This window comes from Neolamprologus multifasciatus, chromosome 6 (assembly GCF_963576455.1).
Source record: "Neolamprologus multifasciatus chromosome 6, fNeoMul1.2, whole genome shotgun sequence".
NCBI lineage: Eukaryota > Metazoa > Chordata > Actinopteri > Cichliformes > Cichlidae > Neolamprologus > Neolamprologus multifasciatus.
Genome location: NC_140444.1, coordinates 11,419,501 through 11,442,974, shown reverse-complemented (window position 1 = coordinate 11,442,974; position 23,474 = coordinate 11,419,501). Strand labels below are relative to the sequence as shown.

Here is a 23,474-nt window from a genome sequence, read left to right as displayed (position 1 = left end):
ACCATCTAGCTCCTCTGAAAAGCTGAACCTCTTGCGGTCTTTCTCTTTCTTGAGCTCCCTCTCTCTCTCTCTCTCTCTCTCTCTCTCTCTCACACACACACACACACACACACACACACACACACACACACAAAACAAAGGGATATCCCTAGCTGTTTTTTTTTTTTCAATCTAAAGTCAGTCTCATTTCACATGCCTCTGGTGAAACTGCTTGTAGTTGCTCCTAGCAGATAAAACTCTCTCGCTCTCTCTTTCTCAAACGCAAGAAGGGATATTCCTGGTTATTTTTTTGTGCAACTAGTCACACTGTCATTTGACATGCTCCCGGTAAAACTGCTCCTAGTACTCTCTTCCCCTCTCTCTCGTGCTCTCTCTTTCGCTCTCTCTCTCTCTCTCTCTCTGTCTGTCTCTCTCTCTCTTTCTCTCTCTCTCTCTCTTTATTATTATACATACAAATGCCCTACACTGTCCAATCACCCACAAACCCCAAACACACACAGACATAAAAAAAATGAAAGAAAAAAAAATTCTCCCATACGGCCTAAGACAGCCGCGTCCATATTCGCTTTTTTCATGCGATCATTATCTCCTTTGTGCCACTTTTGCCAGTCCTGCTTTGTTCAAAGTGAAAAGGTTAGCTATGTTTGACTGTTTCGGAATGTAGTGCAGTTGAAGGTATCGTCTCTTCTGTCCCTTTCGTTTTCCACCGCACTTCTCTAGGGTGCACTTGCGCAATAGCGAAGAGCGCCGCGGAAAATCTGCGCGTCTATTTTCTCACCTCCTGTAAGACCAGGGAAGGAGGGGGTGTGAATGTGTGGGGACGGTAGGGAAACCCATGACTTCCGCGTTTTTCCTCCCTGTCTGAAAGTGACTTCACATACATAAATAGCTATGGGTGCTTACAGTTAAAACATTTAAAGCAAGACACGCAGTGGACTCGGCGGACGAGCGGACTATCTTTTGGTCGTCAACCAACCAAAGCCGGACCTATAAAACTTTAAAGCTCGCTCAAACCTTTTATTCTGCGAAGATAAAAGCTGCTCAGTGTGAACTTTTTGACCGAAACTCAAGCGACCCTACTGCGGATTGATGGGACAGCAAGCCAAAGACGTGGACGTTGAAGCGCTTCAGGAAAGAAGCCCTCAGCGTGGAAGGTGCCTGGACAATTTTTTAGTCATGTCCGTCGGCTTTCTCTTTGTGGCAACCACAGCTCTTGCAGTCGGAGGAGCGATGGTTGTGATGGAACTGCGGGCGGACATGAAGTCCTTGGGTTCGCCCCCATCAGTTGGGACGCAGCAGAAGCAGACGGGAGACGCATCTTCCCCAGCATATAAGGTAATTAATTATTATCATTTTGTTCAGAAAGTTTGGATAACTTTCTGGTCTTTTCTTTTTTTTCTTGAATTTATCCCTTTTAATTCACACATTATTTACTGTTTTGCCAACAGATGGAGAAATTTGCCTATTTAGAAGCCGCCAACTCAAGTAAGTCTTTTACTGATTTTCCAAATATATAAAGTCATGTTACATAAAGTCTTTTGAATCTACCGAAAAACGGAAGTCAAAACATTTTTTTTTTGCAAAAAATTTAGAGTAGGCAGAAAATATTGACCTCATGGTTTAACGTTATTGTTAGTCTTTTACTGTTTGCTGTTTATATAAAAAGTGTACATTTAAATTTTTGAGAAAAATAAAAACCATATTTTGCATTACAAAAAAGGGGGTTACAAGTCTTAGCAAATCTGTAAGTGTAGCTGCCAAATCTGATATTATCTTGTGTAAACAAAAACTAAAATAAATGTAATTGTCTCCTCTTGCAGAGTTGGAAAACTCCACCATGCAATGGAAATCCATCCCATATGGTAAACGGACAACTGTAGGAAGCAACTTTGTCTTCGACTCAGAGCGGCATTCACTGACGCCAGTACAGGATGGAGCCTACTTCATGTATGTCGAGCTAAATCTCACCTGCACCTTTAAGTGCAACGCGGGTGTTCTCACGGTAAAAGTAGGTGATGAACTCACCTGCAAAGTGGAGCTTCCAGCAGGTACATCCCCTGTGAGCAGGAAATGCTGGACTGTTGCTCAACTAACTAATAACCAGGGACTGCTCACTCAGATGACAGTACCACAGGAAGGCTTCAAAGATTGGAAACTGGAGCTGGAAGGCTCAGGATTTGGAATTTTCCTCATAGACTCATAGATGCACATGCTGGAGTGCTACTGCTGTTATCTTGAAGTAAATGGACCCGAGACACGTGGGTTGTAACGAGCAAGAACAGAAGTCTGTTTTTTCATAAACCCACATAGTTGAAAACGGACAGGCTTGGGTGCCGTTTTTCACAGCTATGACGAGCTTACTTGCAAAGGTTTGAGGAGAAAGAACCTTATGAGACTCTCAAGAAAAGCTGCATTTGTGATAATGCAAAGAGAATACGGAGAGACTAGAAACTTGGCTCATTGTATGTAATTATGTAAAAATGTTTCTCTTTATATTTATTTGGTGATATGAAATTATTTATGTACTTATGTTGCTTTTATTTATAACTTATATTTAATGCGACTTTTATATTTTGTATTCGATTTTTTTTTAAATGTGCAGTAGATGTCACTACACTGATATTGATGTGCAATATACAGATTTCAAGTTGTCATTGGGCTCCTGCAACCACAATTTAAAAAAAAAAGCCTTTCAGGGATGCATTTAGTTCTTCTGTTGTTAATCTGCTCTTGGAAGCAATGAGAAACCAAGTGATGAGTGAGATTGTGCACTTATGCAGAAAAAAAGTCAGAGTTAATCAAAACATATCCAGAATTTCTAAAACATTCAGTTTATTTGTTTATTAATTACAATTAAGTGTAAAGACTCAACCTAAGAAATTGTTTTGCTTTTAAAAGATGTCTAAGTCCTGTGGACGAACCCATTGTTGAATGTATTTCTCTGTAATCCATATTAAAAACATGGATGTGGTGACATGAAGTATTTTTTGGTGTTAAAGAAGAAAATGTGAAAGCGACTGTGACAAATTTTACCTCAATGTTACACAGCTCATTCCGCGAACTGGATGCACATCACATCCTGTTTATTTACCATGATGTGTGGTGAAGAAAAAAAACCTATAAGCCACCAAACAAACACCTCCCGTATATACGTGAGATGGAGATGTCAAGTGAAAAAAATTTTCATCTGGTGCTGTCATAATGAATGATGATTTTCATGGTTCCAACAAATGCTCAAAGCAAAAAGCACGCTTTAGTACATGTACATGTACATAAATATAAAAAGATGGTTTTGGTCTAAAAGTAAGTACTGAATGTAACGAACTAAAATAAAGTAAGTTTAATCATATCCTTACTTTTAAAGATGAATGTACACTTTCTGCATATGACAAAAACAGATGCACTATCAGTGCATCTGTTTTTGTGCATATGTAGGTACAGAGTTTTGGTTTTTTTTGCTTATATGGACTCACTTTTCTAAACTAGTGATTTTCAAAACTGAAAGAAACATAAAAATAAAGAAATTTCAAGTTCAATCAGTTGTTTATTTTTACAGGTACACATTTGGTGTTGTTTTTGGGACCAGTGGTTACGAGTGAACCTACAGCTCCCGTTATCTTTATTGAAGTTGTTTACAGCTGGTTTAATCTCTTTTTTCTTTTTTTTCCTGGCCCGCAACTTTGTTGTTTTTGTTCATTCCTCTAAACGATTTAGTGGCGCGCACAGTTGTAATTATAACTTGATCTAGCTGTACCTTAAAAATTAGACAGATACATTTATAACTTTATTGACTTTTAATTTAACATTTAGCAATTTTCTGCCAGCTTTCCAAACATGGACAATGCTTGTTTGGTGCTGTTACACTGCTGTAATGTGTATAGCTAAGTTCAAAAAATCTTGGTTCACTTATAGGACATCTGCAGTAGTGTCTGTGGACACGAGAAGTCACCACTTACCAGCATTGCACCCTTAATAGGTGACTAGGTAGTGGCAGATGTTCCACCTTTGGTACAGCTTCCTGCAACCAGTCAAAAACCCTGGTGAACCTGATTGGCCAACTCTTTGACTCCTGCTCTGTCTTTACTGGACTACAAGCGGGCAAATGTGGCGTTGCAAACCTTCTGTTAAGAAACCTCCTCATAATGTGTTTCTACAAACTGTAAAGCTTAGGGCAAGAGGCCATAAAGTTGTTTAATCTCTCTTTCTATCCTTGGTGAGTTCTGCTATATGCACCCATATATACTTAGTGTGCTAGCAGCTGTGAAATCTTTGGTATGATAAACTTGGTTTGTAATACGTGTCCCAGGTTGTTGTGGTAGTTTTATAGTTTTCTTCTCTTTTTTTTTTACTCTAAAACAAATGTCTTTACTTCAAATAATTTTTTATTTGTTTATCTTTGAGCAAAATCTGAAAACAAAAGGGAAAAAGTTGCTGTGTAGTTTACCTTTTTTGACTTCATGTTGTTTCCTCAGTGATTTTCCTTATTTCATAGTGCAGTCAAATAGTCAATAGCCTGTCAAATAAATTTCAGTTCTATCTAAATTCAGATCAATTTCGATAGGACAGTACCATTGTAAATAAAAGACACAGATTTTGAAAAGTAAACCACTTCTCTGCAGCTTTCTTAGCCAACTATAACCATCACCGCACATAGAAACTCGTGAAAAGTTTGCACGCTGAATAGTTTTTAGCAGCTCTGTTGCAGCACATCAAATTGCCCTTATGCCTTTATGATTAAGTGCTGGTTTCCCCACACATATGCAACAGTGCAATTTCATATGCTTTGTCAGTCACTCCTTGTGCCACAACACCCACACACTCCTCAAAGCATGGCAGCTCCTGCCAGTGAAAACACATACCAACATGTACCTGCAAGCTGAAAGGGAAAGTGACCTTTTTTCACCTTAAAAATGAACAAAAAAACCAAATTTACAGTAAATTCAAAACAACGGAACTGACAATATTTTTTGGCAACAAACATGGATAATAAATCTGAATTTGCTGACTTAAAAGTACTCTATCAAAATTATTTTCAAACATTTGACCTGTTAAGATATGCATTAAACAAGATTAGCTGTAAGATTACATACAGTTGATGCATGATGTAAATGTACCCTTTACTTGCTTACAAGAGACAAATCTACAGTGGAGCTTTAAAAGTGTTTTCGCTAAGGTGAAGATTCACAAAACACTAGTCAAGCTTCTTTCTTTCTTCATTTTAAACCTTGCATTGTGTATGGCTGCAGCTGCTTTTCAGGACTCATGTGTGTCAGTGTCACACACATCTCTGGCTCTTACCACCAGATCTGTGAATGTGCAGCCTTTGAAACGTATTGCATTGTGAATGTGCATGTGAATGTGCATGTGCATGAAACACAAGACTTTTACTACAAGTGAAATTACTTATTCCCTTTTCAGTGGCCATTTATCACGTCAAACAGATCGTTACTACTGAAGCATTAAGGTGCAAACAACCTTTTATCGATGCATCCTGTTACTGTTGAGGAGGAATGCATCCGATTTTATGACCTGAATACGTGCTTGTGTTTGAAAGCTCATGATGTTCACAAGAAAATTTGTCAGGTTAGTAGAATGAAGCAAAATGTGCCACGCTTGCTTCTGAAATGTAGTTGAAGTTGAAGAAATGTAGTGAAAACAGAGACTTGAAATAGTATGTAAAACATGGGTGTAAAACCCAAGAAAACTATGTAAAATAAAGCACTAACATAGACAATGGACACATTGCACCGCTGCAAGTAATAAACATCAGCAACATGATATGTTTGTACAACCATTGCTTTCAAGTTCAAGTTTGCAAATACTATCTTGGTTTGAGCCTGTTCCTCTCTGCACAGATGCTTATCTGTGTATTGTGGCAGGAAATGACCCAAATATTTCAAAGGCATCTGAGGTCAGTCTTTCCACTTACTTATGTCTCTGTCTTAGTGGTGATTTAGTTACCTGTCTCTGCACCTGTCTTTACTAGTCCATGTGCTTTAGTTTTATTCTCACTCCACATCACACACTTTCATTTTTCTGTTTTTCCACTCTACTTCCATGGAAGATGCCGTTTTTGGCTAATGAACCCTCATTGACTTATATGTAGATCTATATGGTTTACTTCTTTCCACTTGAAACTGCTTCAGTGATGTGAAACTTTCCCCTAAAGTGTGAAAGTAGCTGAGTCAGGAACACTAGACCCAGCATCTCGATACTCCCCCCCCCCCCCCCCCCCCCCCCAACCTCCACTCCACTCCCTCCCCCATTTTCTCCTCACTGCATCCTTACTCAACCACATCCTGCACTTCACACACACATATAGTGCCTTGCAGACATTGGTGTTTGTTGCATCTGTCAATATGCAGCTATGTAATGTGGGTTGTCTGTGGTTCATCACAGTGTGTTTAAGGTATCCAAGCTGTTTCCAAATGATTTTATGAGTGTTCACACAGTTTGATATGTGAACAAGAAAAAAATCTGCCGCATCTCATTCTTTCACTTATAAGAGACCTTCTTATTCGTTGTTCTTGTTGTGTGTCATAATCAGGATATGATACTGCTTTGCAATTTGTTTGATGAAAAAAACATTATTTATTTTAAACAAGAAACCACATTGCAAAAATAGCATTATATAACCTGAATATCAGATACTTTTTTTTATAAAACAACAAAATGTTATTTCTTCATTGGTGATCCAAATACATACACCAGGTACAGCATATATTATCTATTTTGTGCATATATTATACATAGAAATCATCCAAACAGATGGTGTAAAATTAACATTGAGTAAATAGAATAAGATAAACTGGCACACACACATGTCTCTAGGGATATACCATCAAGGCCCCCATAAAGTTAAGAGTAGACCCTCCATGAATCTTCGTTATATTCTTCAGTGTCACATAAATTTCATCTCCAACGTGCAGCTGGAAAATCCCAGCCAGGTAACTGTTCCACAAATCTTCTGAAGCTTCTGGAAGCTTCAAATGAGGTTTTGGGGTTGAGCAATGCATACTAGAAGAAAAATATGATAGGTGTCACATTTAAATCAACTCAGCACAAACATAAAAATTACAGACAGGCAACACACAAATAAGCACACCAGTAACAACAGGAGAGAGGAAAGAAAGGAAAGAAAGAGTACCTTTTTGATTGCATAAGTTCTATAGGCTTATCATAGGCTTTGGTCTCCTTCATGACTTTGTGCTGGCTAAGTGAACACTCTTCTGCTGCATTCATAATCACTTTGGAGTAGATATAGTAGTAGCCCTCCTTTTCTACTGTCAGCCGGCCTTGTTTATACTTCATGTCTTTGGTGACAGCATCACCCTCTTTTGCCCATTGCACTACATCGTTCGTCCCCATAGGATTATCGGCGCCTTGGATAAAGAGAGAGAAAGTAGTTGCTTGGACCATAATTTATCTGAAGAGCTCATATGCAGTGTTCATGTTTGAGTGATGAGGGGAGCCTCTTACCCAGCAGGTGAGCAAAGGGTCTCCTCTCATTTCTGCTCATCTTCCCATCTGTTCAAGAAAGCAAGGGCAGATCAACTAATTAATCAACCAGTGTAAAAAAAACATTTTTAAATATACACATAAAATTCTTAAGCTGAAGTTGTGGGGAAAAACAATACAAAATTTCAACGTGTTAGCAGTCTAATGGTCTAAATTATATGATGATTTAATTGTTCTGGCTTCCCTTCACAGACAGTCTTCTATGCAGATCACGAATTATCAAGGAATCATGTTAAGAATGGGCATCTCAATACCTCTCACTTCTCCCACCAGACTTTCTGGCTTGGGGTTTGTCTGGTTCTTAAGGTCGTGCTCATGGTTAGAAGAAGAAGCCTACAGGGAAGGAAAGATAAATACAACACAACAAATACTGAGTGAAAATCTTTGTGTGTTTGTCAAAATGTAGGAACCTCATGCAATAAGGGAAGGTGTCCTTTAGAGATGTATGGAAAAACACATGCACACTAAATGTAAATTCTGCAAATACATTATATATATATATGTATATATATATAAGTAATGTTTTACACATTAGATTAATTATTGTATGAAACCACATACTCCAATATTTTTTTCAACCTAAATGTAACAATAAAACCTGAGATCTTAGGTTTGATTTTTAAGTGCAGTTCATATTATATACAAACAGAGGGCATAACACGTGAGAGGCAGGTGAATAATAAACAGCATTATGAAACTGTCTTTAAAAAAGTGAAGTTAATGTTGCAGCTTTGTGCTTGAGATACAAATAAAGGGAAGTACAACTAGAGAAAGAGTCCAGTTGAAAAACGTGTCACTATCGACCTATAACTTAAAGAGCAAACGAGGACCCACACCGAAACGCACTTAGCTCTGCAATGACATGTCTCAATATGACGTAGGGGCAAGCAGGGAAATTCTAAAGAGAAGGAATTTCCAGTCAGTCCAAGCACTGACACTTCTCTCTTCTCTTACAGCACACATGTACGCAATCACACACAGACCTCAGGCTCACCTCTGTCCTTTGGTAAAGTTTGTAGATTAAAAATCCCTCGACGATTATTCCCAACATGGCCAGTCCCACCAGCAAGAGAAGAAACTTTTGGAGCTGACTCCCCCACCTTGGTTTCCTTTCAGGGGGCATTTTAATGTAGCTGGCCTGACTGTCCACCACAAACACCTGGGGGCTGGCACCTGCGCCGCCCTCTGACATCCCACCAGATCAGAGACAACCTAAGATGTTAGGGTAAAGGTTAAAGGAGATACTGAAGGAAAAAAGGTTGTACAGTAGAGTGTAAAGAAACGGGGGGGGGAAAGGAAGATCAGACAGGAAATATTTTAAAAAAGAATGTGTGACAAAGCAACAATCTACACATAAACAAATCAGTTATTTTACGGTCTATTTAGGTTAAGTAGCCATGATGCAAGCAGTTTCTGAAAACAGTGTGATTTCTTCATATCCCGACTACTTGAACAGCACAGTGAAAGACAGCTTGTCAATCACATGAAAAAATAATAAAAACAAAACTCTTGTAAGGGAAAGAGAAATTACCTTGGATTTAAATGTTCCTCCACCGCTCAGCCAACCATCCAGCAGCACGGGGTAGTCTCTACACAGTCCTCTGAAGCTCGTTTGGGATATTTAATAGCAAAAGTATTGTTAACGCATTTAAAAAATATAGACCTAACAACATTCTCTGAACTACGCTACTGACTCATTTATTAAATTTTTTCCCTCTCTAGATATTTTCTCTCGGAGCAGATATTGGCACTCAGTCCAACCTCTAGTGTTCGCTTGCCTGCTGTCAACTATGACAAATATTGCTTTTCAGCTCATATAAGGAGGAAATGAAGATGACACGGGGAAGGAGCAAAGACACAGAGACAAAGAGTGAGAGAGTGAGTAGTGTGCGTGTGTGTGGGGCACTCCCTACAACTGCTGTATATAGTTATCATCACAGCTGACACTTCCTTTTCTTACTCTTTAGTTTCTGCCTCACTGTTCTTGATGTTTTATTGAACAGTCAATGTTGGTTTAAAGTTGTTTAGATTTTTTTTGATCAGTTTCTAAGAAAGTCGCTTCATCTAGCTATGCACATTTCTAGCATTTCTAATACTAAGCAAGTACGCAGTGTGATGTTAAACTAAGTACAGCAAAACCACATGAGCTGGGGTGGCAAGCTGTAACACACATGCGCACTCTTGACCACTACCCAGCCCTCCCACCACAGTGTTGCACTATCACCCACATTGTAAGTGTTAATCTTACAATAAAACCCCCCCTTTCACACACAAAATTTCTTTCGGTATTCTAGGTGTCTGAGTTGGATTAAGCAACTTGCTTTTATTTTAATTTTGAGGAACTTGCGGTGTTTCTTTCTCTTTTCTTTTTTTTCAACAAGCAACAGCTTGCAGTGATTGAACTTGATGGTTTGCAGCAGTTTGGAAAAAGTGAGACAATGAGACATTTTTTCCTCACTTTTGTAAGTAGTATTGATGTAGTTCTCACTTTTTTCCTTTGAAAAAATGTTTTAGTGACATGTCATTTTTTAAATGCATTTATTTTTATTATCTAACATCCTGAAAGTGTGATTCATCTTCATGTAAATGTGGACAGCTAAGTAGGAGTACAGAAATGCAGGCAGTCTGTGTTTTTTTTTTTTTTCTTTCGCATTTCCTGTTTCATAATGCAATCCTCATTTTGAATTGTGATACTGAATGCTTTCTTTTTCTCTCTGCTGCTTAAACACTGTCTCTAATGTTATGAAGAAACACTCTTTTTGGTATCCTCTTTATCATAACCTGAAACCAGTATTTTTACAATCTGTTTTCTGCTGTAGGAGGGGAAAGTTTGACGTGACATACTCCATATGGTGAAACTTCACACACACACTTACTGACTTGCAATATAAATTACTACTTCAAACACATACATTTAGACACACAAACAGAGATGTGCAGTGTGTGCACAGGGCACTTGCAAGTCTGAATAATCTCCAAGAAAATACTCAGTGGAAGAGTTTTTGCTTGTTTGTAACGGACATGCTTTTAATGGATTTTTTTTTTTTTTTTTACAGTGTTTAGTCAGCTTCAAACTGTGCTACTGTAGATGTACTTAAGAGATTAGGCAACATATAAGAGCGTCAAGTAGGATGTCTCACTTGAACTAGTTAGGTTAAATGTACATAAGGACACACACCCTCACAGAGTCACAGACATATGTATATGCTGTACATATATATATTGCATAATTCATCGTTTTTACTTTTCTGCCCAAAATAACAAATTGAAAAACATTGAAATTTAGTGCTTTGGTTGGATAGCTATATTCTGAAAACGTCACACCTCTAATCCCCTCACCTAAACTGTTGAACAATGAGTGCTTCATTTTTTAATGAATACTCTTAATAACATTAGCGACATTATATCGGTATTATCTGAACGTGTAACAACATCCAGTTCTCTATTCATATTTACAATAATAATTGCCAGCTTATTTCACGACAACCTTACTTTTATGCAACATTTTGTTTTTACTTTAATGTGGTTCAGCTTTAATTAATATTAGCTACTCAGCTAAAGTTAGCTGCTAAGCTACTTTTAGCTACTCTATCAGTTGTGCAAGCTAATAGTATGTGGTTTGAGTTAATAACTACAAGAGACACAGCCCTAAATATACCTTAAGGAAAAATATAAAGGTTTTACTTACCATGCAGTTCTACAGCAGTAGTTAGAATGTGGATTTAATTCAGTGGACTGCTTTGTATTTATCCATAGATAAAGACAAAGAAGAAGTGGGGTGCCACCTGCTAACTTTAGCCACTTTTTGCCTTCCCTAATAGATCACTGCGGTCAAGTGAGCCCTCACTTACGAAGTCACAGTCAAGCTGGCCGCACCGCCAGCCGCACCGAAAATGTGGTTGCACTACTCTTACGCATATTACGGTATGGGTGAAGCCCGGTTTAGAAACGCAGTCTTTTGTGTCCTGGCACTATTTTACTTCACAATCCACTCCCAGTTTTATTGTATCTCCACTTTCCCCCCTGTGATCCACAGCCCAAATTACTGTATGCTTCAGAGAAAATTAACAATAAAATTTACACAATTTACTCTACTGTACTTTTAATGTCCTCATCTTTGAGCTCAGATTACAGGAAAACTGTAAGAGGTGACGCAGATATTTCACTTGATTCTGACTCTGGGTGACCCCCACTCTGCACCCTGTCATCCACAGCCAAAATTACTGTACGGTTTTCCTGAAAATTGATAGTAAACTTTGCACAATTTACTGTACTGTACTCTATATATTCTCATCGTTGACCTCAGATTACAGGAAAACTGTAAGAGGTGACGCAGATATCTCACTGGATTCTGACTCTGGGTGACCCCCACTCTTCACCCTGTCATCCACAGCAAAAATTACTGTACGGTTTTCCAGAAAATTGATCGTAAACTTCACGCAATTTACTCTACTGTAATTTTAATATCCTCATCTTTGAGCTCAGATTACAGGAAAACTATAAGAGGTGACGCAGATATCTCACTGGATTCTGACTCTGGGTGACCCCCACTCTTCACCCTGTCATCCACAGCAAAAATTACTGTACGTTTTTTGAGAAAATTGATAGTAAAATCTTCCCATTTTGCTTTACTGTACTCTACATATTGACATCTTTGACCTAAGATTACAGGAAAACTGTACGAGGTGACGCAGATATTTCACTGGATTCTGACTCTGGGTGACCCCCACTCTGCACCCTGTGATCCACAGCAAAAATTACTGTACGGTTTTTGAGAAAATTGATAGTAAACTTTGCACAATTTACTCTACTGTACTCTACATATTCTCATCTTTGACCTCAGATTACAGGAAAACTGTGAGAGGATATTTTCACTGGATTCTGAATCTAGGCCATCTCCACTGGCCTAGAGACCTGTGATACTTCTTGCAGGCCTTTCAGACTGATCTGGTAAGAGCATTTGGTAATCGGGCCTACAACAGGCCTGTCATGTTCATGTGTGATGGATCCCTGGTACTCCTCCGATCCATTTCCATGACATTCTGCAGAACAAGTCTAGAGGATCTGCTGCATAAGTACTATGTCTTACTGAGTGGCCAGCAATTCAACATTCCCATTCTTCATCGATGTTTGAGCCATGTCATGAAAAATGCCAAGGACCTTTGTAAAAAAACATTTATATCAATAATTAAAAAAGAATACAAGATTTGTAATGTAAAGGTCCTACTAACAGTGATTTCATTCATTCATTTCCCCAGCATTCCAGAGAACTACAGGCTTGGAATGCATGTGTTTGGGCTCCTTGCATGCTGTGATAACTTAAAAGACATGGATGATGTTGTCCATAGTGCAGCAATAGTGTTTTGCAGTCCTTGTAGTGGAAGGAACGTAACAAAACACTACAACAACTTGAAAATCCTTATGCAAAAACGGGGGACCTTGGATTTGGATGAAAAGACTGTGATTGCTGAAGATTACAAGGTTAGCTAAGATTTATTTTTTAAGTAACCATATTAATAACTTTTTTACTTGTGTCTGTTGCAAATGAATTAATGAATTCACATTATTTTAAAAATATATATTTTAAACCACAATAACATTTTACATAATTAATTTTTCTTTGGTTTGATAACTTGCTGAATACAGATATATATCTGTTTTACAGACTGATGTTCAGAATGCCCCCTTGAAGACCTTACATTAAAATAAGTAAGCATTAAAAGTATGTACGTGTGGGTCCCAATCAGCCAGGGTTTCAGTTTTCTGATTGGGACCCACACCCAGTTTCACACCTTGGCTCAGGCGATTAGAGGATCATCAGGGGGTCCTTTTGTCCCTCTGTGGGGGGATACTCCCACTATGTTTAAATCTGGGACTCCCCACCATTTGACCTTAGAACTCAAGAAGCTTCTCAGATGAGAGGTGAAACGTCTTCAAGCAACTTAAAGAAGTCCAGACGCTTTTCTTTGCAAGCTCCTTTGACTACGATGACCTGGATGACTGAGAACCTTCACAGACAAAATACTTTTAGTTAAAATTTACTTTGCATGGGATATCATGTGCACTATGGGGTTATTCTGCAGACACGGGCCTACCAAATGAATCAGCTTCATGCAAGGTAGTTTGCCTGCTGTGGTAGCTGCAACTTGTCCAGCCTTTAATTTGCCATTTTTGGCAATGAAGAGATCACTCTCTGCTTGGATAGTATGTCCTCCAGTAGCAGACAGTGCCTTTGCAAGTCCACCCATGTGAGAGAGACTTTCATTAGCTGCATTAACAATTGCATCCACTTTGAAGGCACATAAATCACTTTTCCATACTGTGACCGATGCCTTATTAGCCATGTATGTTGCTATTTTTGGGCAAACGGCTATTTGTTCCTGGCTCTCATCCTACAAAGATAGACACTTGTCAATTTTCAGTGTCATTTATGACAATAACACAAAAAACATAAATGTAGACATTAAAAACATTTCTAAAAATACCTGGTTTTGACGAGCATCATATTGTTTGTGCTGTTCCTGTTTAAAGGTTTGAACAGTGGTCTTCCCTTTTATCTGTTAACAGATAACATTTTTGAATGACTTTATATAATAGAATATAATATACAAAAGAAAATGGTCATGAATGAGACAAACTTGTTCTGATTTGAGATGTATGTAACGAGTGAGCATCTGTCCTGCTGTTGGTGTACCATACAGGAACTGATATGACTGTGTATGAGTGCCTAGTCCCCTTAAAGGACTCTGTCCAACATTACGTCCCAAGTAAACAGAGGAACTATGAGATAAAAACATGGGCAGTATGTGATGCCCGGTCCAGTTGTACAGAGAACATGCTAGTGTATGATTGCAAACTTGCTTGCCTGCAGTCAGGGCACGCGAGCTGTGCTTAATACAGTAGGTCTCCAAAAGACAATAATCAGCCTTGAAAGCTTGTTTAATTCATATGCCCTTGGCCTACAACTGCTGAAAACAAAGCTGTACATGGTGTGACCAGCAAAAAGCAAAAAACCTGAGCTTCCTCCTCCACTTATGTCACCTATGGACATGCATTTTTTGGCATTAAAGTGGGGGTTCACTAAGGCCCATGGCTAGGTGTAATACAATGTCAAAACACATAAAGATTTCAAGTAATCAGTTGGAATACAGTTTGATAAAACATTGAAACATGGAGACGGATGATAATTTTTTTATAGTTTACCCCAGAGGACAAAAGGAGTATGGCAATCAGGAGGACATCACAAGGTTTAATTATTGAAAATAATGGGAACATGATGACTTACCTCAGTTTTCTTTTTCTTCAGTGGCAGTTCTGTCACTAACGGTGACACGTACACACCTTTTCATTTATTGCGTTTGTCTTTCCATTTCTCCATTTCCACGCAAAAAGACTTTTAAGATCATCTCTTAATTCTATAGTCATAGCCAAATGTTTTCACTTTTTCTTAGTTTCTTGTTCTTGTTGTATAAAACACAATTTTCATTATTAGGAAGTTATTCATACCAGTACTGTGTTATTCATAGCAGGAGGGCATCGTGCATTTTTTGATAAATTTCCACAAAGTCATCAAGCCTTGTCAGTCTCCTTCTCTGGATACGGATTTTTTTCAAATCCCACTGGCTTTTCTCCATGATTCCTTGGGTTCTGTTGTCTTGTGTAAAATTCTTAAATGCAGTAGTACATTGATTAAGTCAGTATCTATGTATTGTACATTTATGTACAATTTATGTTTCTTTTTCACTTATTCTTCTCGCTATAATACCTGGTTCTTGGATTGCTGAATGTCACCATAGAGTTTACTGAGCTGCTGGTAAGCAGGACCAGTACCATGACGTCCAAGATCCCCTAAGGAGAATACAAGCAATTCAAAAACATAATTAAAATAGATAATTCAACATTTAGCACATTTACATTAATGAATAACTGACAATTTAAGATAGTAATACAACAAATAAAAAAACGTACCGAGCATCATTGATGACCACAAAGATGCATGTGGTAGAAGGTGATTTACCAGACCGGCAATAAATTTGGGTGCATGAAAGATGTTTCTTTCGCCCTCACAGTCCAGTGTTGCATTGTCAACAATTGCCTGGAAATGGGTCTTCAAGGGGGCATTCTGAACATCAGTCTGTAAAACAGATATATATCTGTATTCAGCAAGTTATCAAACCAAAGAAAAATTAATTATGTAAAATGTTATTGTGGTTTAAAATATATATTTTTAAAATAATGTGAATTCATTAATTCATTTGCAACAGACACAAGTAAAAAAGTTATTAATATGGTTACTTAAAAAATAAATCTTAGCTAACCTTGTAATCTTCAGCAATCACAGTCTTTTCATCCAAATCCAGGGTCCCCCGTTTTTGCATAAGGATTTTCAAGTTGTTGTAGTGTTTTGTTACGTTCCTTCCACTACAAGGACTGCAAAACACTATTGCTGCACTATGGACAACATCATCCATGTCTTTTAAGTTATCACAGCATGCAAGGAGCCCAAACACATGCATTCCAAGCCTGTAGTTCTCTGGAATGCTGGGGAAATGAATGAATGAAATCACTGTTAGTAGGACCTTTACATTACAAATCTTGTATTCTTTTTTAATTATTGATATAAATGTTTTTTTACAAAGGTCCTTGGCATTTTTCATGACATGGCTCAAACATCGATGAAGAATGGGAATGTTGAATTGCTGGCCACTCAGTAAGACATAGTACTTATGCAGCAGATCCTCTAGACTTGTTCTGCAGAATGTCATGGAAATGGATCGGAGGAGTACCAGGGATCCATCACACATGAACATGACAGGCCTGTTGTAGGCCCGATTACCAAATGCTCTTACCAGATCAGTCTGAAAGGCCTGCAAGAAGTATCACAGGTCTCTAGGCCAGTGGAGATGGCCTAGATTCAGAATCCAGTGAAAATATCCTCTCACAGTTTTCCTGTAATCTGAGGTCAAAGATGAGAATATGTAGAGTACAGTAGAGTAAATTGTGCAAAGTTTACTATCAATTTTCTGGAAAACCGTACAGTAATTTTTGCTGTGGATCACAGGGTGAAGAGTGGAGATGGCCAAGATTCAGAATCCAGTGAAATATCTGCGTCACCTCTTACAGTTTTCCTGTAATCTGAGGTCAAAGATGAGGATATTAAAATTACAGTAGAGTAAATTGCGTGAAGTTTACGATCAATTTTCTGGAAAAGCGTACAGTAATTTTTGCTGTGGATGACAGGGTGAAGAGTGGAGATGGCCTAGATTCAGAATCCAGTGAAATATCTGCGTCACCTCTTACAGTTTTCCTGTAATCTTAGGTCAAAGATGTCAATATGTAGAGTACAGTAAAGCAAAATGGGAAGATTTTACTATCAATTTTCTCAAAAACCGTACAGTAACTTTTGCTGTGGATGACAGGGTGAAGAGTGGGGGTCACCCAGAGTCAGAATCCAGTGAGATATCTGCGTCACCTGTTATAGTTTTCCTGTAATCTGAGGTCAAAGATGAGAATATATAGAGTACAGTACAGTAAATTGTGCAAAGTTTACTATCAATTTTCTGGAAAACCGTACAGTAATTTTGGCTGTGGATGACAGGGTGAAGAGTGGGGGTCACCCAGAGTCAGAATCCAGTGAAATATCTGCGTCACCTCTTACAGTTTTCCTGTAATCTGAGGTCAAAGATGATGACATTAAAAGTACAGTACAGTAAATTGTGTAAATTTTATTGTTAACTTTCTCTGAATCATACAGTAATTTGGGCTGTGGATCACAGGGGGAAAAGTGGAGATGAACCAAAACTGGGAGTGGATTGTGAAGCAAAATAGTGTCAGGACACAAAAGACTGCGTTTCTAAGCCAGTCGGCACCGATACCGTAATATGCGTAAGAGTAGTGCAACAACATTTTTGGTGCGGCTAGCTTGACTATGACTTCGTAAGTGAGGGCTCACTTGACCGCAGTAATAGATCCATGCTTGCATAAACCAGTTGATTTTAAATACATATTTGAAATCTAATATTTGAGTCCCTACTGCGGGTTAGGGACAAGACCCTGCCCCAAGTGGAGGAGTTTAAGTATCTCGGGGTCTTGTTCACGAGTGATGGGAGAAGGGAGTGGGAGATCGACAGACGGATTGGTGCAGCGGCTGCAGTGATGCGGGCACTGTTGTGGTGAAGAGAGAGCTGAGCTTAAAAGTGAAGCTCTCAATTTACCGGTCGATCTACGTCCCTACCCTCACCTATGGTCACGAGCTGTGGGTAGTGACCGAAAGAACGAGATCACGAATACAAGCGGCGAAAATGGGTTTCCTCCGAAGGGTGGCTGGCGTCTCCCTTAGAGATAGGGTGAGAAGTTTGGCCATTTGGGAGGGGCTCAGAGCAGAGCCACTGCTCCTCCACATCGAAAGGAGCCAGTTGAGGTGGTTCGGGCATCTGACAAGGATGCCCCCTGGGCGCCTCCTGGGCGAGGTTCTCCAGGGCAGACGCAGGACACGCTGGAGAGATTATATCTCTCAGCTGGGCTGGGAATGCCTTGGTGTTCCCCCGGATAAGCTAGAGGAGGTGGCTGGGGAGAGGGAGGTCTGGGCTTCTCTGCTTGGGCTGCTGCCCCCGCGACCCGGCCCCGGATAAAGCGGAAGAAAATGGATGGATATTTGAAATCAAATCCATGGGCCCTTATTATTCATAAATTAAATAAATTGACATATATTTCTGTGTAATATTACCCATCTGTAACCACTGTTGCTACCATGGTATTACTTGGATATTAACTGGTTATAACTTTGCTAATTGAGTGGTAATAACTTAATAATGTAATAATAATGTAAAAATGTGGAAATTACCACTTTATGAAATTCTTGTCTTTTTCTCATCTTTGATGCTTATTTGCGTAAAAATAATTTATATCTATATCTAGGGAAAACATTTGTTTGGCCTGTGGTTGGTACTAAAAGAGCACAAAGTAGGGCAACAGACAGAGATGGATGTGTCAAGGAGTGTCACAGTTTGTGTCCTATTTCAGAAGTTCCGAGACCTAGAAAATTACCCATTTTCTTTGAAACCAAATGTGCTGATTATACAGACTGTAAAGTGGTAAACCATGTCTGCAAATGTAACAGCACTGTTTCACACAATCACTCTATTTAGTAAACATAAAAAGCTGTCTGCCTTGGTGCAGGACAGATGTTGTAAACGTATTATAAATCTGCAGACTTTCCCTTCCAGGTTATGTAAATATTAAGGACAGAACTCTTAGATACATTTTAAATCAAACAATACAGACGCTGAAATGTTCATCTAATTTAACCCTCAACTGCATAGCGTTGCATAGGCAACAAACCACATTTTCATGCCTTACACTGGCACTTTTTTTTTTTCAAATAGTGCTACCAGGCACATCTCTTTCCAATAAAATGATGAGTTGAAGGTGGTGTGACTTTCATTTTGGGGGGGGGGGGGGGGGGCAGGACCCCTTGGACATGAGAGACATCTCAGGAGGCAAGATAAAGATCACTATTTTACATGTTTATAGTGAAATAAATGTATATTAAAAAATACTTGTATGTGCATGAATATGTTAAGAAGCATATTTGATTGTTTGTTCTACTTTTTAACAATTTTTATACAGTAAAACTGTTAATTTTCATTCGTTGCCTCAAGGCAACACTGCGCAGTTAGCCCAATTTTTTTCAGGCAATATAATGTATTTGCATATATGTGTAGAGATGTGTTTGTGTGCATTTATATGATCATAGCCAATGTTTTTTACTTTACAATCTACTCATAATTACAGGACATGGATGTCCTGTGTTCCTTTTATGCAAGGAAACCAAGGGAATGTGCACTTTCTGTCCTCAGAAAGTGAGGACAGTGAGCTTTCAGAGAGTGACAGTGAAGTAGAGGAGTGGATCCCTGAATGAGGTTTGAGGGACACTTAGGAGCTCAGGGGTCAGGAGTCAGTTGGTAAAGTAACTGTGTCTTTGTGCGTGTTAGTGCCCACATAGCAAGCAGGTCTGGCCAGGATCTGGTATCAAGCCGGCACTTTAAGTAATCTGGGAGAGTAGAAAAGCGCTATATAAAAATCAGTCCATTCACTGTCTGAACAGAGTTTCGGCATGTTACTTTTGCACTGTTTTGCATGTTCTGGCACATGTTGTTATTGCATGGCTTGATTAAGGTACACATTATGCTGACATCTGGGGCCAGAGCTGAAACTGTTCTGGGCCAGCACAGGGCCAGCAGTGTATCTACAACTGGCCCATGGCTGTACACCACCTACAGATGGCCCACATACCGCAATGAATTACGGCCCTTTGGTGGCCCAGATCAGGTTTGCCAGAGGTAATCCACACATGGGCCAGCACAGGATGACCAGGGTGTCTGAAACTGGCCTTGTGCTGGCCAATGTGTGTGCCACCTCTGGCAAACCAGGTCTGGGCCACCAAAGGGCCGTTATTCTTTGCGGTATGTGGGCCATGTGTAAGCACATTGTGTGGGCCTGATCCCTGCCATACCAATATTGCTGTGTGGGTGTCAGTGTGTGTGGTCATGTATTACTTATTGTTGTGGGGTCTCGCCTACTTTATGGGGACAAATTGCAAGATAAATCATTCAATTTTAGGGTGAAGGCTTGAGTCAGGGTTAGGGTAAGGTTCAGGCAGGGACTTGTGATGGGTAGAGTCAGGATAAGTCTCCAGGAAATTAATGTAAGTTAATGTAATGTCCCCAAAAGTGATGGAAACACAACGTGTGTGTGTGCGTGTGTGCGCACGCGAGTGTGTGCGTGCATGGGGTTAGGGTCAAATGTTGGATGTATTTTGATGTTTTATTGTTTTGTGAAATGTTTACATTGTTTATTTGTTTGTTCATCCTTGTTGTACTAATACAACTTATTATAGAATAACTTGGCATTTTACTACCCTTGTTGCACAGTGTTGCCTTGAAGCAACAAACCAATATCTGTTTGGGGGGGGGGGGGGGGCAGGGTGTCAAATTTTATGATTGATATATTATTAGGGACCCTAAAGCTCCCCCAAAATAGAAATATTTTTTTCCTCAAAAATTAAAAAGTCATGCAGTAGAGGGTTAAGGGGTTTGGAAAAAAAAACCAAACCAAAAACACTGTACAACAGCATACATTTAATGTATTGTTTTTAAGACACTGCAGTCTGCAAGAAGTCTAGAAGTTATTCTAGAAGTTCTGGACATCACCAAATATCATGTCAGTGCTTTGTCAGACCTTTGCTACAGCCATCTTCAGTTTCAGCTTGTTTGCAGGGCTTTCTGCTTTCAGTTTTCCATTCACTAAATGAAAAGAATTTTCTCCTGGGTGGAGATCAGGTGGCCGAGTTGGCCATTGAAGAATATTTCTTTTCCTTGCCTTTAAAAATTTTGCTTTGCTTTTGCTTTGGGTCATTGCACTGTGAAGTGATGTCTGACCAGTTTAGCAGTATTTGACTGAATCTGTCCAAAAGGTATAGCTGTGTACGTGTAACAATCCATCCTGCTATATCAGCAGTCACATTATCAATAAACACTAGTGACCTGATCATAAAATGGCCTCCTCCATGTTTGACAGGTCACATGGGATTCTTTGGATCATGAGTTGTTCCTTTCCTTCTCTAGCCTTTTCTTCACATATTTATGGTACATGTTAAACTTGGTTTCATCTGTCAATTTTTTTTCCAGAACGATCTAGGCTCTTTTATATGTTAACTGGTCATTTCTAATCTAAGAAATCTCTTTTTAACCACTGTAACTAGTGATTTGTATGTTGTTGCAAACCCTCCATATTTTCATGAAGGCGTCTCTTCATTATAGACTTTCACAAGTGTCTAAGTAGATTATAGACTGCTTATAGAGTTGTACTTTACTGATCATAGACCTCCGGAGACCTTCAGAGCTACAGTTTGACTATAAATCCACTGTGGTGGTGTACATGGGAAAATAAGGTGTGTCAATATCTAATACTTTTTAATCAAAAAGTGAATTGTCATAGAAGGACAGACACTGCTGCATATGACACCAATAATAATGATCATTAGGTTTTATTTAGACTTTGGAAGAAATGTTGAATACTGGCTTTGCTTGCTGATTGGCCAGTTTACTAAAAAAAAAAAAAACCCAAAACAATTCATGACTTCAAATGTGAGAAGGCTTTCTGTGAAAAATAAAAGTTGGTTTTCAGTTATGTTTTTCAGTTTATAGTGTTCACTGATTCATTTATTAAAAAAAGAAAAAAAAGAACAACTGAAACCATGCAATGGAAAAAGCACTGAGGTGGTACGAAAGTAGTAGAACACTGTACCGTTAATATGTCACTAGATGAAATAATGAGAATTACTGGTGAGCTGTAATTAGGTGCAGTTACTCAAAAGCATCGCTAAAGTACCGTTTTTAATGTATTCGTAGCTTATGAGGCATTTCTGTGATATAGGAGACTACAGTGCTGTAAATATAGATATAGATAGATAGATAATATAGATGTTAGTTAATCAGTAACCATGGCCCAGTAATATATTGCATGAAACACTGAAAAGGACCATTCTGTATAATAAGTACTTTTACTTTATCCATTGTAAGTATATTTTGATAAAACATTTGTCATCTTATTTAGGCATTAGAACTACTACTGTCAAAGTCTTGTTAATTTATGGACCACACACAGCCCAAATAAATGTTCAGTGGCCCAAATAAGTAAACCAATAGCATAATAACCTATTAAAAAAAAACCACAAAAGCAAAAATCCCTCCTTTTTTGTGTGATCGTAAAAGTACATGTGAAAGTGTTTGCATTTAATAAACCATCCAAAACAGGCGGTGAACAGCTTGAGAGTTCTTAAGAAAAATAAATGCAATTTCAGCAATATTTCTCAGTGTTAATATCTCACTTTTTATGAGAAACACTGGGAATTACGTCAGCAAAGATCAGGTGCTTTACCATCTTAGCTCAGTGTGGTTTGGAAAACCGGGGGTGATGCCTTTCCAGTAAGAAGGAAGTTATGCTGATCCTGATTTAGCTCCCTGGGTGTGTGTACAGTGTTGATGTTATGTACAGGCCCGTGGAGTTTAGGCCTGTCAAAAACAAACACCATTGTGTCCTCTCAGCTGAATTCTACTGAGAACACTTTTACATCTATGAGTAAAACTAAGTCACACAGTTTGGTAGTGAAAACTTCATCACTGACACCTCATTGTGGGAATGCCCAAGATCATCTTTATTATTCGATTAATAATAGCTTAGCGCATTCACAACAACCGTGGAAACTACATTGATGAAGAGGACATTAACTCTGGACTGCATTGACCTTTGCAAGACAGACTTTGAAAAGTATCTCTCAGTTGTCTCTTTGGATACATTCACCAGCTTCTGAGACCAGCTATGAAACATGATCTCACTCAGAAATTACAAAACAAATGAAAATGTGTTGAGGATGTTCTACACTGACTGTCGGCGACTCCAACTTCATTAATCCATGTCGGCACCTTGAGAAAATATTTCTCTTCTTTTGCACAGTATACTATATGAGGGATATTTTTGTACATTAAATAATATTTCTCCATAAGCACAGTATGGTTGCAATTACCCATACAGGATGATGTGTTTTAAAGTCGGTTTATTCATACATTGGTTGTACAGCCTGTAAAAGTGGGTCAGTATATGGGCTATCATAAGGATTACAAGATTGTCCCTTGCAGCACTTTATTTATATATTTATTTTACTGTAGATATCGGCTTATAACTTTTGTTTTGTATGGTAGCATGTGTCAGTACAAATGTCTACTCAACTGAGCTGAGCTAAATGTCTCCTCCAAAGTTGGTTGGTTGGTCCCACTTTACATGCTCTGGTGCCGACTGCATGAGCCCTAAAATCATACACAGTGTTTTTATGGCAATTTTTGGAGTTAATTTATCTGGATTTAACATAGACTCCCATACTGCGTTGTTCTCCCCCA

General features: G+C 38.8%; 2 protein-coding genes and 2 long non-coding RNA genes across 6 annotated transcripts; 2 read left to right on the top strand and 2 right to left on the bottom strand.

The window, feature by feature from the left end:
• Nucleotides 1-760: 760 nt before the first annotated feature.
• Nucleotides 761-2,971, top strand: LOC146516519 (uncharacterized). The gene is made up of 3 exons (XM_085163008.1): nt 761-1,335; nt 1,449-1,485; nt 1,821-2,971. Exons 1-3 carry the CDS (start codon nt 1,090-1,092, stop codon nt 2,201-2,203), a joined length of 666 nt encoding a protein of 221 aa, XP_085019134.1. The 5' UTR covers nt 761-1,089; the 3' UTR covers nt 2,204-2,971.
• Nucleotides 2,972-6,274: 3,303 nt separating this feature from the next.
• On the bottom strand, nt 6,275-11,355 carry LOC146516518 (tumor necrosis factor ligand superfamily member 14-like). Of its 3 annotated transcripts, none has more exons than XM_085163742.1 (7): nt 11,207-11,355; nt 9,050-9,125; nt 8,513-8,762; nt 7,773-7,851; nt 7,480-7,527; nt 7,148-7,382; nt 6,275-7,017 (listed from the first exon to the last, which is right to left on the bottom strand). In XM_085163742.1, exons 3-7 carry the CDS (start codon nt 8,708-8,710, stop codon nt 6,828-6,830), a joined length of 750 nt encoding a protein of 249 aa, XP_085019868.1. In that variant the 5' UTR covers nt 8,711-8,762; nt 9,050-9,125; nt 11,207-11,355; the 3' UTR covers nt 6,275-6,827. The 3 variants fall into 3 exon arrangements, with proteins under 3 accessions (XP_085019868.1, XP_085019869.1, XP_085019870.1); XM_085163743.1 differs by having other exon boundaries at nt 8,513-8,730; XM_085163744.1 differs by lacking the exon at nt 11,207-11,355 and having other exon boundaries at nt 9,050-11,191.
• A 632-nt stretch (nt 11,356-11,987) lies between these two features.
• Nucleotides 11,988-17,450, top strand: LOC146516516 (uncharacterized). Its single transcript, XR_014874682.1, has 3 exons — nt 11,988-12,682; nt 12,777-17,130; nt 17,309-17,450. It is a non-coding gene; the product is annotated as an uncharacterized LOC146516516 (long non-coding RNA).
• LOC146516517 (uncharacterized) lies at nt 14,804-16,266 on the bottom strand. The gene is made up of 5 exons (XR_014874681.1): nt 16,154-16,266; nt 15,837-16,059; nt 15,487-15,652; nt 15,284-15,366; nt 14,804-15,185 (listed from the first exon to the last, which is right to left on the bottom strand). It is a non-coding gene; the product is annotated as an uncharacterized LOC146516517 (long non-coding RNA).
• Nucleotides 17,451-23,474: the final 6,024 nt, after the last annotated feature.

Bases quoted from the DNA above. Each gene is read 5' to 3' on its own strand.
- LOC146516519 (XM_085163008.1), top strand. From the start codon at position 1,090: ATGGGACAGCAAGCCAAAGACGTGGACGTTGAAGCGCTTCAGGAAAGA. The intron at 1,336-1,448 runs GTAATTAATTAT...TTTTGCCAACAG, and splicing joins CATCTTCCCCAGCATATAAG to ATGGAGAAATTTGCCTATTT. The intron at 1,486-1,820 runs GTAAGTCTTTTA...CTCCTCTTGCAG, and splicing joins TTTAGAAGCCGCCAACTCAA to AGTTGGAAAACTCCACCATG.
- LOC146516518 (XM_085163742.1), bottom strand. From the start codon at position 8,710: ATGTCAGAGGGCGGCGCAGGTGCCAGCCCCCAGGTGTTTGTGGTGGAC. The intron at 7,852-8,512 runs GTGAGCCTGAGG...CCTTCCCTGTAG, and splicing joins AACTTTACCAAAGGACAGAG to GCTTCTTCTTCTAACCATGA. The intron at 7,528-7,772 runs GTATTGAGATGC...TTTCTTGAACAG, and splicing joins TCTGGTGGGAGAAGTGAGAG to ATGGGAAGATGAGCAGAAAT.